Source organism: Calliopsis andreniformis, chromosome 12 (genome assembly GCF_051401765.1).
Source record: "Calliopsis andreniformis isolate RMS-2024a chromosome 12, iyCalAndr_principal, whole genome shotgun sequence".
Lineage (NCBI taxonomy): Eukaryota > Metazoa > Arthropoda > Insecta > Hymenoptera > Andrenidae > Calliopsis > Calliopsis andreniformis.
This window is the reverse complement of record NC_135073.1, coordinates 13343028-13356690: the sequence shown is the minus strand read 5'-3', so window position 1 is coordinate 13356690 and position 13663 is coordinate 13343028. Positions and strand designations below refer to the sequence as shown.

General features: G+C 38.2%; 4 protein-coding genes and 1 long non-coding RNA gene across 9 annotated transcripts; all 5 read left to right on the top strand.

The window, feature by feature from the left end:
• The first annotated feature begins 1085 nt into the window (after positions 1–1085).
• On the top strand, positions 1086–1717 carry LOC143185739 (uncharacterized). The gene is made up of 3 exons (XR_013002952.1): positions 1086–1247; positions 1344–1437; positions 1581–1717. It is a non-coding gene; the product is annotated as an uncharacterized LOC143185739 (long non-coding RNA).
• LOC143185738 (serine protease ea-like) lies at positions 1552–3584 on the top strand. The gene is made up of 3 exons (XM_076388972.1): positions 1552–1995; positions 2219–2602; positions 2684–3584. Exons 1-3 carry the CDS (start codon positions 1932–1934, stop codon positions 3391–3393), a joined length of 1158 nt encoding a protein of 385 aa, XP_076245087.1. The 5' UTR covers positions 1552–1931; the 3' UTR covers positions 3394–3584.
• A 715-nt stretch (positions 3585–4299) lies between these two features.
• Positions 4300–5730, top strand: LOC143186265 (phenoloxidase-activating factor 1-like). The gene is made up of 4 exons (XM_076389836.1): positions 4300–4337; positions 4402–4502; positions 4559–4945; positions 5027–5730. Exons 1-4 carry the CDS (start codon positions 4300–4302, stop codon positions 5728–5730), a joined length of 1230 nt encoding a protein of 409 aa, XP_076245951.1.
• Positions 5731–6202: 472 nt separating this feature from the next.
• Positions 6203–8981, top strand: LOC143185612 (BPTF-associated chromatin complex component 1). Of its 4 annotated transcripts, none has more exons than XM_076388762.1 (5): positions 6203–6255; positions 6978–7057; positions 7411–7502; positions 8354–8452; positions 8549–8981. In XM_076388762.1, exons 2-5 carry the CDS (start codon positions 7040–7042, stop codon positions 8829–8831), a joined length of 492 nt encoding a protein of 163 aa, XP_076244877.1. In that variant the 5' UTR covers positions 6203–6255; positions 6978–7039; the 3' UTR covers positions 8832–8981. The 4 variants fall into 4 exon arrangements, with proteins under 4 accessions (XP_076244877.1, XP_076244876.1, XP_076244879.1 ...); XM_076388761.1 differs by having other exon boundaries at positions 6214–6494; XM_076388764.1 differs by lacking the exon at positions 6203–6255 and adding an exon at positions 6261–6282.
• A 424-nt stretch (positions 8982–9405) lies between these two features.
• Positions 9406–13191, top strand: LOC143185611 (lysosomal dipeptide transporter MFSD1). 2 transcript variants are annotated; one of them, XM_076388759.1, is made up of 7 exons: positions 9406–9791; positions 10863–11139; positions 11206–11622; positions 11694–12005; positions 12107–12219; positions 12301–12539; positions 12658–13191. In XM_076388759.1, the coding sequence occupies exons 1-7, from the start codon at positions 9653–9655 to the stop codon at positions 12700–12702; spliced, it is 1542 nt and encodes a 513-aa protein (XP_076244874.1). In that variant the 5' UTR covers positions 9406–9652; the 3' UTR covers positions 12703–13191. The 2 variants fall into 2 exon arrangements, with proteins under 2 accessions (XP_076244874.1, XP_076244875.1); XM_076388760.1 differs by lacking the exon at positions 9406–9791 and adding an exon at positions 10302–10392.
• The last annotated feature ends 472 nt before the right edge of the window (positions 13192–13663 follow it).

Below are 13663 nucleotides of genomic sequence, written 5' to 3'. Positions count from 1 at the left end.
AGCTCGTGCAGGTAGAAGCTAGAGGAGACTGGAAATTAGTGTGCGCGCCAATCAGAGTTCTCTGTCGCTTTTGTAATGGTCCGAATATTATGCAATGCCAATGTCATGAAGTAATTCGTAAATATTTTCCCACTTCCGGTCGTTCATCTGGCCGTCATTAACGTGCTATTAACCACTTGTCAGGAACATTTGTGCGACTCTTTGTGAGCTAATTTGAGATAAAAATCGCCTATGTTTTGAAAACCAATAGACAGTAATGTTTCGTGGAAAGAATTAATGTATTTGTACTGCCTAACAGCCGTGTCTAAAGTTGCCATTTGAAAACTGGTACTTTTGAAATTCTGACCAAGTTGATTTTATAAGCATCCGATTTCTGTATTTGAAGGTAAAAAAAAAGGAAGAATCTGAGTGCATAGGTAAATAAGGCAGAAGCTTTTCATAATTGAAATTTGTCTGTGAAGTACCTACAGTGGTAAAAATAATTTATAGCAAGTCGGCATGGTCACACTCGACGTTATCGATATGGTTTGAAGTAAGATCGTGGCGCCGCTGGCGGTGGAAATTGAAATAAAATAGCCTTAGAAATAATTTAAATTTGAATTGCGTCAGATGTTACAATCAATTTCAAATAAACAGGTTGCGAGAACGAAGAAAATTCAGTTACATCTCATTATTTAGTAATGATAATTATTAACAGTGCATATGAGACAATGAACGAAATTGTTGTTAATAATACGTGTGGTAAAAACAATTGTTACCATCATTATTTTATCGAAAATATCAATTTTGTGTAAGCTATTCTTCGATAGACCGCGTTTTCGGTTTCTTCCGCCAGGTGATGGAACAGGTATAAATAACGCTGCGACTTTTGGGTTCATCAGTTGCTTGCCAGCCTTCGAGCGAGTCGGATCGTTCTTCCGATCCTTCGGTCGCTGTCTGGGTGTAACTTTAAGCGTCCTTCCCCTTCTTCCAACCTTGACACCTGATCAGCCCTGACCCTTGACCAGTTCTCCTACTGGTCAATCCTGATCGTTGACTATCCTTCCTACTGGTCAATTCCAACCTTTGATCAGCCCTTTTACTAATCGATCGTAACCCTTGACTACTCCCTGATCAATCCTAAGCTTTAATCAATTGTTTCACTGGTCAGTCTTAACTCTTGACGAGTTATTCTCTTATGTATTATACCAATTGTCTTGACCAGCTTTCACTGGTCAACCCTGAACCGTGGCTAGCTCTCCCACCAGGTATTAATCAACTAATTTTGAGAGTACTCTTAAGATTTTAGTTTTTATTATAGTTTCTTGTACCGCTGTTGATTGTTAAAAGTGATTATTTTTTAGCTCCTCTTGTTTCAAATTTTAAATTACTTCAAATTGAGTATTTAGTGGAAGCGTGTGCCCGATCAGGGAATCAACACCATGGCTTACCTTGGGGGTCAGTACTGGGAGAAGTGAGAGTAATTATAAAGAGCTTGAAATATTCTCACTCGATCGAGCATTAAGTATACGTATAATTTATGCATAGACGGCTGTGCTGACCTTTCCTTTATAGCGTTTACATATTTTCTGATGATGCAGCGAAGCGCGCGCTCAGCAATTTAAATTGAACCGGATTGAAACGACTTTGGATGTTGGGATGTTTATGTCCTAAAATAATAGAATCAAAGGAGAGAAAAACAATTAGACCACGAAATACTGAGAAAAGGGAAAACATATTAAATAGTGGATTGGTCAGTTAAAGCAACCGTACATAGTGGGGGAACAAGGCGACCCTGACTTCGGTCACTGTCATCACTGGTATCAGTCGACATTGTGATCTTCGACGTAAAGGCTGCAGGTCCTGCGTTACTTCAAATATTAGTGACATTTGTAATTTTCCTTTTACGATATACAATTCTTCGAATCATAGACAAAGCATCAAACATAGAAATGGTTAAATCGATTGTCTTAGGCGTCTTGTTTCAAACGTTTGCATCCATTTCTGTCAATGGCCGTAAGTTATATTTATTAACTATCTGCAATACGTGAAAACAATAACCATAGTAGCAACTGTTAATGTAGTACTATAATAATAAATAAATAGTAATAAGTAATAAATGGTAGTAATAAAGAATGATGGATGTATTCAGAGAAATCTGGCCATCAGTTTACGAAAAACACGTATTATAATTAACGCTATTATTAATTCATCCGACACAATGATTTTTCCTGTCCAGAACTCCAAGAAGGTTCTAACTGCATAACACCCAACAATCAATCTGGTGTATGCATCGGAATAAGACAATGTCCACCAATGTTGAATCTACTTCTACTAGGACATGTTACCCTAGAAACTCTAGAAAGAGACGATTTTTTATGGAAGTCGCAGTGCGAATTCGGTAGCAGTAGTCTGCGAGTTTGTTGTCCACTTTCACACTCTGATACCTATCCGATAGCAAAAGAAATTACAAGCCAAAGTAACAGAAACAAGGTCGACGATATTCGAAACAATCCTTTGCTACCTACCGAATGTGGTCAAGATTTGGATCGACCAATCGTCGATAGGGAAAGGACAGAGATTGACGAATTCCCTTGGATGACATTATTGGAATACTCAAAACGCAAGTAGTCAGAATAAACTAAAAATTGGACTTTCAGCGAATGCACCGAGTAATGCATAAATTTAACATTGTATTTTACAGAAAATGGACATCTTAAAGGTTGCGTAGGTGTTCTAATTAATAATCGTTATGTTTTAACCGCGGCCCACTGCGCCAAAGGGAGCATTCCACGTAGATGGCAATTAGAAACAGTGATTCTAGGCGTGTACGACACTACAGCACAAAATACGGATTGTATCTCAGATGACGCAGGTGGTGTAATGTGTGTGGATGATCCTGTCTCTGTAGGCGTAGAAGAACAAATCGTGCATGAAAAATATCAACCAGCATCAATCGAACAAACTTACGATATCGCTCTGTTGAGATTGTCTAATAACGTTACGTTTACCACTTTCATTAAACCTATATGTCTACCATCAAACATTGACGTCAGGCCTAAACGGACGTATGTCGCAGTTGGCTGGGGGAAAACGGAGGCAAAATCCGTGTCAGAGATAAAGGTAAAATATCCAGTGCCGTCAGTTGACGTAGAAGAGTGCCGTGAAATTTACAGGATGAAAAACATGACAATTGGTTACGCGCAAAGTTGTGCTGGTGGACAAACTAGCAGAAGCTGGTGTAGGGAATATGCTTTGATGTCCGTTCAAGGACCTCGTGATGGCAAAGCAAGATGGTCGCTTGAAGGAATTTTCTCATACGGTCCGAAAGACTGTAAGATCGTTGGATGGCCTGATGTTTACACTCGAGTAGTCGATTTTGTACCCTGGATAATCAGTAAAATGAGACCTTGACTTAACATTATGTACTTCAAAGCCATCTATGTTTTCTGTTGCGGACGAATAGTTACGCCTGCGTGCTCTCTCTTTAGAATCTGTTTTTCATTTACGACAGCAATACAATTGTATCTACATCAAGCAATAAAAATGTGTTGAACATTCAATTAATAATTTGTGGTTCAATAAATTATACTTATGAACATTTATTACAGTTATTTACACTTCTCCTCAGAATCGTTTTCGGTATCCTCCTGCGGGTGAGTAGGAGGACCAATCTTACTGGCGTTGACTGGGAGTAACTCTGTCTTCCTCTTCCCTCCTCCCAAATCTGACCAGCTTCCAGTGTACAACCTTGATCCTTGACTAGCTCATACTGATCACGTCTGATCCGTGACTTGCCCTCCGATCAATCCTAACCCTGGACCAATCCTAATCTGACCAGCTGTCCCAGTGGTCAACCTTAACTTGCGATCAGCCCTTCTACTTTAGTCATGTCTGAACCCTGACCAGCCATCCCACCTAATTAAAAACAAAAAGTAGTGCCACAAGATAGTATCCTTAGAATCTGGGACCTCATAGTTAAATTATCGAGACATACAGTTTTAAGTTGCATACTTGCTGAGATATTTGACGTTTTAAATGTTTAGGTATTGGGACATTTATCTTAGACCACGAAATATCAAAAACAGGAAAAAATACAATAAATAATCACAACCGGACTGGTCAGTCGAAGCATCCCTACATAGTGGGGGAACGAGGCGACCCTGACTTCGGTCACTGTCATCACTGGTATCAGTCACTATTGTGATCTTCGACATAAAGGTTGCAGTTTTTGCGTTACTTCAAATATTAGTGACATCTGTAATTTTCCTTTTACGATAAACAATCCTTCGAATCATAGACAAAGCATCAAACACAGAAATGGTTAAATCGATTGTCTTAGGTGTCCTGTTTCAAACGTTTGCATTTATTTCTCTCAATGGCCGTAAGTTATATTTATTAACCATCTGTGATACGCAAAAGCAATAATCGTAGTAGCAACTGTAAATGTAGTACTATAGTACTAAGTGATAGTAATAAAGAAGTCACATCCATTCAAAATATCATCAAATTACAAGAAACACGTATTATAATTAACACTATTATTACTTCATCTGATAGAATAATTTTTTCTATCCAGAACTGCAAGGGAATTCTAACTGTATAACACCCAACAATGAATTTGGCCTATGCGTCGCAATAAGACAATGTCGACCAATGGTGAATCTAATTCTAATAGGACATATCAGCCTAGAAACCCTAGAAAAACACGACTTTTTATGGAAGTCGCAGTGCGATTTCGGTGGCAGCACTCTGCGAATTTGCTGTCCACTGTCACACTCTGATACCTATCCGATACAAAATGAAACCGTTGAAAACCTAAGCAACAAAAACCAGGATGACGAGATTCGAATCAGTCCTTTGCTACCTACCGAATGTGGTCAAGATTTGGATCGACCAATCGTCGATCGGGAAAGGACAGAGATAGACGAATTCCCTTGGATGGCACTATTGGAACATAAAAAACGCAAGTATTCAAAATAAACTAAAAATTGAACTTTCAGCGAATGCAGCAAATAATGCATAAATTTAATATTGCGTTTTACAGAAAATACAAAATTTAAAGGTTGTCTTGGTGTTCTAATTAATAATCGTTATGTTTTAACCTCGGCTCACTGCATCAAAGACAGCTTTTTAAATGGATGGCAGTTGGAATCTGTGAGCTTAGGCGTGTACGACACTACAGCAGCAACTACTGATTGTATCTCAGATAATGGAGGTCGTATAATGTGTGTAGATGATCCTATCTCTGTTAGTGTAGAAGAACAAATCATCCATGAAAGATTTGGATCAGCCAACAAAAGTTTCGATATCGCTCTGTTAAGACTGTCTCAGAACGTTACATTTACCACTTTCATTAAACCGGTATGTCTACCATCAAACACTAACGCCAGGTTGAAACGGACGTTTATTGCGGTTGGCTGGGAGGAAACAGAGATGGGATCGTTGTCAGAGATAAAGGTAAAATATTCAGTGCCGTCAGTTGACACAGAAAAGTGCCAGGAGCTTTACAAAACGAAAAACATGATAGTTGGTTACGGGCAAATGTGCGCTGGTGGACAAAGTAGCAGAAGCTGGTGTGGGGAAAATGCTCTGATGTCCAACCAAGAATCTCGAAATGGTAGAGTAAGATGGTCGGTTGAAGGGATTGGTTCCTATGGTCCGAAAAGTTGTAAGATCCTTCGGTGGCCTAATATTTACGCTCGAGTAGCCGATTTTGTACCCTGGATAATCAGTAAAATGAGACCTTGACTTAACTTTATGTACTTTAAAGCCATCTATGTTTTGTTTTACGACGGATTGTTAAACGTGCGTGCTCTCTCTTTAGAATCTGTTTTTCATTTACGCCAGCAATACAATTGTATCTGCATTCTGTTAGAACGGGAAGAGAATGCTTTTTCCGCAATTCATCAAGCAAGGAAAATATGTTGAACATTCAGGTAATTATTTTGAGGTTCAATAAATTATACTTATGAACATTCATTGCAGTTATTTACGCTTCCCAGAACCGTTTTCGGTATCTTCCTGGGAGTGATAGAGTGATTCATTTATGAAATGATTCATTATCGTTTGAATTTTCTAATTGCATCTGCACGTAACAGGACGTATGCATTCACATGAATTGAAGTTATTTGAATTTGCCGCCTATGAACAGCCATATTGAATTTCAGTGCCAGAAATATTTTCGTCACCTAGGGGGCAGCTCAAACGCTGTCTTAAAAGTTATGGGTAAAGTTGAGCTGCTCATGTATACATCAGTGCTCATTTGACAAATCGGTTAAGTATCGATCAAGTTTTGTTTAGGTACTACAATTTTTAAATATTCAAAAAGTGGAGTTAATCAGTTTAGCCTGTAAACGGTTTAATTATAGTTTCCTGTCAGTAAGATTACTTAGTTGACGCTTGAATAGTTGCATCAGGTCAGAGGTTATGTTAGTAAGAAAAAATAATTGCGACAACTTTCGGGAAGGAAGTGTAGAAGAAAAGATCTCTATACTGGCGAAGTGTTGATTTTTGTATGTAAATGCAAATCAAATAACAAACAATAAATTACGAAAAATAAAATACCATTATTCCTTAAAATAATTCGTAGAAATCATTCGTTATCCCCTGCATATTGTCTATTTGACGAAAAATACGTCTAACATCGGAATCAAAAATTCCCTGAACTAATGAATATAGGTACATCTGTCACCATACGATTACGAACTTGGTAATTCTTAGAAATTATAATCTGTCGTTACAAATTATCGAAAATCAACGAAGAATAAAAATTAAAAAATATCAAAAATAAATATCCTTAGAAATAATGATACCCGTAATGCTATTACCAGTTTTTGGTTAAAAACTGAATCATTTGCGGAATCAAACCAGCATGATTTGGGAACTGCATGTTTTAATATTCTAATTAATGAAGAGTTTTTCGTATAATCCCTCCACCGTAAACTTTCACTCGCTTCCTTCTTTTGCAACTGAAAAACTTGCGTAAACTTTTGCAGATGGCAGCAGTTAGTACATAGGAGACTTGTGATGGCGAAGCACGGGGACAACACAAACTGACATGAACTCTGCGAGCAAGGTAAGCGAAAAGGTGGCGGTTGTCGCCGATTTTGGGCAGTTTCCCGCCACATATAACACTTAACGGTCGTCTCCCCCCACCGCTCGTCTTCCTTTTTCTACGCGAGTCACGTGCTTTTACCCTCGAGTACTCTAGCATGGAGTCTGTGAGCGGTCAGAAGGTTAGGTTATGATCATGACGAGAAAAACATTTTCTTTACCATCTTATCCCATCTCTCGCTAAACTTAGTGCTGTGACGAATTTTGCTGATTCAATGGTTCGACGAAATTCGCGCGGGAAAAAAGATATATTAAATACTGTGTTAATTACATGTATCGAAGACTCGAAGAGCGTATCTCATTGCTGTATTTCAGGTTGGTGAGATCTTCACCGCGGCCGGGGCAGCATTCAACAAGCTTGGAGAGTTGACGATGCAGCTGCATCCCACGACAGATTCGCCAGCAGGGTAATTCATTGAGAAGTAGATGTAGAATCGCTTTCGCTGCAAGTAGTCGCGACGCGTCTAACGCTTACTCTTGAATCGACGCGTTCGGTGCGACAGAGGAACGCGGGAAAATGTCACGTGATGTCGCATGTTGGCCAATATGAAACGCGAAACTATAGTTTTATGCATTAATCTAGAGTTAACGATCGATTGAGAGTAAACAATTTGTTCCGTGATAAAAAATTATCTGAGGTCGTTTCCTTCGTAAATGTGTCGCACATATATTTGGAAAGTGACACAATTTAGGAAAGTATGTTTTTTTGAAAAAATGAAGAATTATTTGTGAACTCAGAAAGAATGATATACTTCGCTAATAAATTGGCAGAGGGACAAGAATTATTTAATGGAAATTATCTTATTTGCGTAATGTTATTTGTTATTTGCAATAAATAATTTTGATCACGTTATAGGAAGTAATTTTTAGATACTTCAGAAATTGTTTGTACAGATAATCGAATTTTGAAATTCAGTAATTAGTCAAATTTGTGTGATAAGTAGAAATGCATTGATTAACTGTCTTATGGTCATTAAAAAACGCGATTTTTAAGTTGTATTTTTTTTAAATACATGTGCAATTCGTTAGCAATTAAAAAGCATTAAATTTAATTCACAAGTAGATAAGACAAATATCATGTACTTTCATATCGGTTCAATACTCCGTGTAATCCTCACAGCATGCAGATAATTTTTTACGTTTCGGCGTAATTAATAATCGAAGCTTGTCTCCTCCTTACTTTATCGTAAAAGAAGAAAACAAAGAACAAGATGCAAGCTAAATTTTTATATAATCCTCCGTGTCGCTTAATCTGTAGTAAATGGACTGACGAGGAAATTGAGATGCTCCGTCACTCGGTAAAGACTTTCAGCGAAGACCTGAACAAAATAAGTGAGCACATCAAGGGACGAACGGTGTAAGTTGACAAGGCTAAATCGAGCCCACGGTTGTTCCTCAATTTCTCTGCGTCAGTCTCGGTCCTAAGTTAACCGGTTCGAATTCGATCTTCCAGCTCTCAGATTCGCACGACGCTGAAGAAGAAGTCGTTCGAGGAGGCGGGGGTGCCGATCAGGCAGCAGATGCTCTCGCAACAGCAGTCGTCGCAGCAGTCGGCGGTCGTGCAACAGCAACAGGTGAAACAGCAAGCTGGAAACCAAGGACTAATGGGAAAATCGGCGGAAGTAACGCTGAACATGCTAAACGCTCCCGAATCGGAAGTAGACGTTGAGGGACTACCAGAAGAGTGTCAAGTGAAGCTCGAATTCGAGGGTGCGACGGAAGAGGTCGCCTCCTAATACATAAAAGCCTCTGGGAGCGCTTTTTTTTATATTCCGATCTCTAAACTTAAGATAACATTCATGTAACGTGCGTCTAGTATTAAGTATCAGATATGTACATTCGAGTTAAGTTATGTTTCTCAATAAATCTATGAAAGCCAAAGTATGTTGTATAAACGCAGCTATAATTGTAGAGTACAATAGGTCTGTTTAAGTTTCATTTTTGTAATTTACGATAATTGTATTTTCAGATCAACAGGTATCATTATCCATACACTACCCAGTGTCATTCTGCGTTCAATGTACATACACAAGGTATGCACGCGGAATATCATTTATCAATGTGTGTGCCTACATTTACGCGGTGTTACGTGGGGATCAGAATGGTGGCGCCACAGACCGGAAAATTGTATATAGGGAGCTGCACGAGTTGTTGGCAGCAGTTCTATTCTTTGACCTACGATCATCTTTCCGCCACGATAGAGATTTTTTCGTTGATCTTTTGGTAGCTGGTCGTTTCGCGCCTGACGTTAGATCACTCTCCCGTGACGCATACATAAGATTGACAGATTAGTGATGACACGAGTGGTAACGGCATACCTAACTCGCCCGAGTAGTGAATTGGCAGCATTCACGAGCTGATCTCCAGGCGCAATCCTCTTTCTTCGAGCCGAGTTGCAGCTGCTTTGCTTTAAAGAGAGATCGGCTCGTGCGTGTTCGATCAATGTGTGATGCTCGATACGGTGAACCCCAGTGAACGTCTGCAATCCGAGGCACCTGTGGCTTTGTGCCCTGCCAGTTGTAAACATTGAACACTTTTGACGGGGATCGAGGGAAAAATGGAAGGAGGCCTGTTAGAGAGTCCTGAGACGACGTTGGACAGATCCGAGGATGAGATCGCCCTGCAAGGATTCTGCAGCCCTAAAAGGCTGCCATACAGATTCCTTGGACTGGCATTGATGTGCTTATTAGGCTTTGGTACGATTGTCATTGCAATGTTATCTTTGTAATGTGACCGGAATGGCCACTGTTTACTATCTGATTTGTTTCTGTTTCGTTACAGCGTGACCTCGTTAAAAGCATGTTCAATTAATTATCTCGAATACGCTGAAAGTTTTCGTTATCTTTTTGAATGCACTATGATTTAAATTTTGAATAAAACCGTGATTGTTTATCGTGAAACTTTTTTTTTTGTTTACCACATTTCGGCACGCGTAAAAGTCATTTTTCACGGAAATAAGTAAAACTTACAGTATCGGCATTATTTTGAAGATTGAAGATAACACTGAATAGAGGACACAAACACTTTAGTTGAAGAGTTATTTTTTTCACATTGTTCCTATGTTTTGTCGTTTATTCTTTGTCTTTTATGACTTTAGAATTTAGCGTCTAGGGTACAGTGAAATTTCCAGTTTTTATGATTCCTAATATTTTGTTATCTGTTTCGGATTTTATTCAAATATATCTTTTATGAGACGTAAGGGAAAAAATGAGGGAAAGAAGCCAAAGATTTCCTCGAGAAACGTCGAGGAATAATCGTACTTTGCCATTTCGATAAACACGTCTTATCCATCGTAAGGTATTGTGCAAAGAAACAGTTTCGCCTTGGGAAGATTTCATGCATCTGTCCTATCTTTATTCTAATCGTGCCTTAGTTTTTTTCTGTTGCATCATGTAGAGCGGAATGCATTCGCGTAAATATCAGTGTTCCGTATAACAACTCACACATACGTATTTGAACGCTGCCCTTACGGACTTTGCGGATTGCATAGTATAATGTTCCTGTCGGTCTGCATATTTCCGAGATAAGACGTATCGGCACATGTCAGCTCTCTTTTGTCCGCGAAATTTTATTTTTTCCTTTTCCCCCCGTTTGAATCCCCGATATAATGCAACGCGTGCGTTCGCGCTCAAATCGCAGGAACTATGAGTCACCTTTTTTGAATACTTCATCACATTTGAATGATCGGGTCATCAACCGATCTCTTAAGACGATTCGTTTATTTCATGAATATTAAAATATAATTAACCGATACTCATTCTTTCCAGGCTCTTACTTCTGTTTCGACAATCCTGGTGCATTGCAAGATAATTTTAAGACTGATCTGCAGATGTCAACTAGTAAATTTGTTTTACTCTATTCGATTTATTCCTGGCCAAATGTCATTCTCTGTTTTATTGGAGGATTCTTATTAGATAGTATATTTGGCATATGCTTTGGAACAATTTTATACATGGGACTGACGCTAGTTGGTCAGATCATATTCGCAACAGGAGCTATAGTTAATACATTTTGGCTTATGATGCTTGGTCGATTCGTTTTTGGGTATGTTTCATGTTGTATAATCATAACGGTAATGAGTATTCATATTAACATGAGAATCTCTTGCAGTATTGGTGCAGAATCATTGGCAGTTGCTCAGAACAGTTATGCTGTTCTCTGGTTTAAAGGGAAGGAGCTCAATATGGTGTTTGGTTTGCAATTGAGCTTTGCACGGGTTGGTTCAACAGTGAATTTCCTAGTTATGGAGCCAGTTTATAATTACGTATCTCAGTATTATAAAGGACCAGAATGTATCGGCATAGTTCTTTTCCTTGCTTCTCTTACTTGTGTGGGGTCTATGATCTGTGCATGTGTATTGGGTATTATGGATAAGCGTGCAGAGAGATTATTACGACGAGGAGAAGGCCAAGAAACCGAAGCTGTTAGCCTAACAGATGTTAAAGATTTTAAGCTAATCTTCTGGTTAGTGGCTTTCATTTGCATTGCTTATTACGTCGCGATATTCCCCTTTATCGCCTTGGGAAAGTAAGTATAATCCAAATTCTTGTAATCACATTTCACGTGAATGTACATATTGTATGATTCTTTTCTTTTAGGGTATTCTTTGAGCGGAAGTATGGATTCGAGCCATCGAATGCAAACACGGTTAATTCTCTTGTATATTCTATATCGGCTTTCGCGTCACCTCTTTTGGGGTATCTCGTTGATAAAACAGGGAAGAACGTTTCGTGGGTATTTATCAGTATTGTTGCGACTATAATGGCTCACGGACTACTCGCATTCACATACGTGAATCCTTACGTGTGCATGATTCTTATGGGATTAGCATACTCCATGCTTGCCAGTAGTTTATGGCCATTAATTGCTCTCGTTACCCCAGAGTATCAGCTTGGTACTGCTTATGGACTGTAAGTAAAGCTAAGTCTATTCCTCTTAGCATATTTAAGGTACCAGCTTAATATACAAATAGGTACGCTTTCATTCGTAACGTTACAATACTTATTTGCAGCGCGCAGGCTGCACAAAATCTGGGTTTGGCTGTAGTTTCGATTTTAGCCGGTATAATTGTAGATCGCGGCGGATACTTTATGCTTGAAATATTCTTCCTGGGTTGGCTATGGAGTATGTCTTTCATTCTTTATCCATGCTAATTACTTTTATCTAAATGTTTGTACAAAGCTATAATTGATGTGTTTTCGACAGTTTCTTTGTTAACGGCTGTTGCAATCTGGGTGTTGGACATAGCAACGACTAGCGGTTATCTGAACATGACGCCAGGTCAGAGAGAAAAATATGAAGAAATACGACGCACACCCGAAAGTTTGGAGCGGGAAAAACTATTATCTCCAGAGTCCACCTCGGATTTGTCGGCTGACGATCTTTTACAGCCTCAGTCCGATATTAGCATCAGAAATCGTTACCTGTCTCGTATCGGAGCAATGGTAAATATCATTCATTTCAATTATTAGATAATTCAATGTAGAGAATACTTTTTTTAAAAGAGAAAAAATGTTTAATAATTTGTAAGCAATGATTTTCATGTTTTTCTCACACTTTTAGGTGCCTCCGTACGTGAAAGCGCCGATTCATCGACCATTACGATGATACATTCCATTTAGGGATAAATTTGGGATGTAAATAGCTATCCTCGTTTAAAATCTCGTTAAAGGATTTGCTCACTGTGTCTTCCTCTTACACAGCGTTAATCTGTGATAATTTCTTAATCAATACGTTCGAAATCAACTGATAATTTTTTAACAAATCGACAAATAGATCATCTTATTAAATAGATTGACGTGTCGACTATTGCTAAATGACAGAAATATATTATTTGTTTTTTTTAGCATGAATTATAGCTGTAAAGTTTAATAATAACGTGATTTTAGCAATTATAACACGTGGTTAAAATGTGAATAAATCAAGGATTATTTTCTACCTCTTGTTTGGACTAAAAAGAGAAATGAAGAAAAAAATGCGACAGTGTTACACTACTTATTATTGTATAAGGTTTATAATACGTTGCAACGTGTCTGTGTATCTCAAAATGTACCTTTAATAACGCGTGGTTGAATCATAACAAACTATACGATTTATTTTGTCTTTGTCTTCTTTTCATACCCACCCACTAATTTTTTATACACTACAACTTTTTTGTGAACTAAAAATATAATCCACTTCCTGCATGTCATTTTGTAAAAAAATAATTTCATGCATACAATATTTTTCACACATTACAAAAAATATTGCAAATCGCAATATTGACTCTAGTAACAAAAAATTGTTTCCAATAACATTTCAATTATTAAAAGAGAAAAAGTATTCCCTTGCTTTAATCTCAGCGAATCATGACCCTACAATGAGGAAAGTAGGGTACTTCTCCAAACTTCTGTGCCCGTAGCTATTCCTGTGCCTTTGGATTGAGAGTATGTCTAAAGACAAAAATTTTATTGCAAGTGTAATACTTTTTTTTAAACCTCACATGTTAACGAGTAAACTTGAACGAAAAAAAACACAAGTTCTGTTTTTATAAATGATTTTAATCCAAAGGCACAGAATTAAGTACAGA